This window comes from Phyllobates terribilis, unplaced genomic scaffold (assembly GCF_046119375.1).
Source record: "Phyllobates terribilis strain yellow unplaced genomic scaffold, ASM4611937v1 Scaffold_7887__1_contigs__length_34588, whole genome shotgun sequence".
Classification (NCBI taxonomy): domain Eukaryota; kingdom Metazoa; phylum Chordata; class Amphibia; order Anura; family Dendrobatidae; genus Phyllobates; species Phyllobates terribilis.
This window is the reverse complement of record NW_027370627.1, coordinates 9063-10701: the sequence shown is the minus strand read 5'-3', so window position 1 is coordinate 10701 and position 1639 is coordinate 9063. Positions and strand designations below refer to the sequence as shown.

At 37.7% G+C, this 1639-nt stretch overlaps 1 protein-coding gene across 1 annotated transcript; it reads left to right on the top strand.

Annotated features, from left to right (window-relative positions):
- Nucleotides 1-893: 893 nt before the first annotated feature.
- LOC141252013 (uncharacterized N-acetyltransferase p20-like) lies at nt 894-1419 on the top strand. The gene is given in 2 exon segments (XM_073670442.1): nt 894-1016; nt 1018-1419. Coding segments are annotated over 2 exon segments (525 nt in total).
- The last annotated feature ends 220 nt before the right edge of the window (nt 1420-1639 follow it).

Below are 1639 nucleotides of genomic sequence, written 5' to 3'. Positions count from 1 at the left end.
TTTTTTTTCTTGTCTTACCATATTTATCACAATACATTTATGAAATTAAAGCTACCATAACATTTTAGTAGGAAAATTTAGGCGGGGAAAATTTCACCTTAATTTATTTAAGGTTTTATCTAATACTCTGTCGGACACAAATACTAGTCGATTGACAAAATATCAAATAAATTAAGGTAGAATTTTATTTTACTAAATAAACCTACTAAACTGTGATTGAAATGTAAAAAGGAATGTCCAGAAAAATAAAATAGCCTTAATATAATAAATAAATAAAATAAAAAATTAATAAAATAAGATATATTCATATCTAAAAGAATTATTCAAAATAACATATATTCGTATTTGAATCATAATTAAATGAATCTGGAGAGTCCCAGGGGCGATAGCAGAGTGGTAAACAAGAAATAGATCTCTGAGGTGTGCAATATTCCACCGAGAGTTTGAAACTTATGAGTTATGCAGATTGCATTGTTTCTGATTTAAGCATACTAAAGAGTGATATGCTAACTGATTTAGCCGGAGAATTAGTTGACTTACTATAAAAGTCCAACACCCTCGATAATTCCGACGAAAAGAAAATCCGGAAAAAAAATTACCGAGAGTATGTAATTTACATCTAGCCAAGAAAGCAACTAGTCCATCCGGTCAAACATGGTGGCTAACATGGACACAAAACAAAACACCCCATCACCAAAAGCATATTTCGGAATTCGGACCATTGTTTTACCAATCTTCAATTCCTTGCTCTCCAATCCAATAATCACAGCAACTACTATATAATTAATCATGAAACTTCCTCTCATCTCCGACTGCACCTTAATTATATATACCCAAATCCAGACCCCTATTCCAAATCACATCCACGTTCAGCCCTTCTAAACAAACCAAAAATGGAAAGCCACAAGATCTCGCTACGCATAATGGACCTCGACGACGTCGATGACATGATGGTATGGTCGACAGACCCAAAGGTGGCCAAATTCTGCCGGTGGGACCCACAAACCTCAAAAATAGGAAGCTATAGACTACATGAACACCAAGATCATCTCTCACCCTTATCACTGGGCAATATGCATCGACAACACACCAGTCGGAGCAATCATGGTGGCGAAGAACACCGGGGAGGATATCTGTAGGGGAGAGCTCGGTTATGTGCTCGGCTCAGAGTGTTGGGGAAAAGGGATTGCAACGGTAGCGGTGAAGTTGATGGCGGTTATGGTGTTTGATGATTGGCCGCAGCTAGAGAGATTGGAGGCGTTTGTGGGTGTGGAGAATAAAGGGTCGCTAAGGGTGCTTGAAAAGGCTGGGTTTACAAGGGATGGAGTTTTTAGGAAGTATTGTATTATTAAAGGGAAGGTGAGTGATATGGTTATTTTCAGTCTTCTTCGGTCTGATCCCAGGCCTGTTGTTTCATGATGGATCGGAGTGCTGATCGGTTTTTATGCATGATTTTCTTGGATAATTGAGGATGATCTGGCTTGAATTCATTAATTGATGTTTCCAAGGATGATTTATTAAATCAATTACTGATTTTAATGAGATGCAAAAGGAACGAATAATTGCTGGGTGCTCAACAGAAGCTACTCACCAACAAGTGTCACATCGTACATCTACCTCTTGGCCTATTGCTATAACT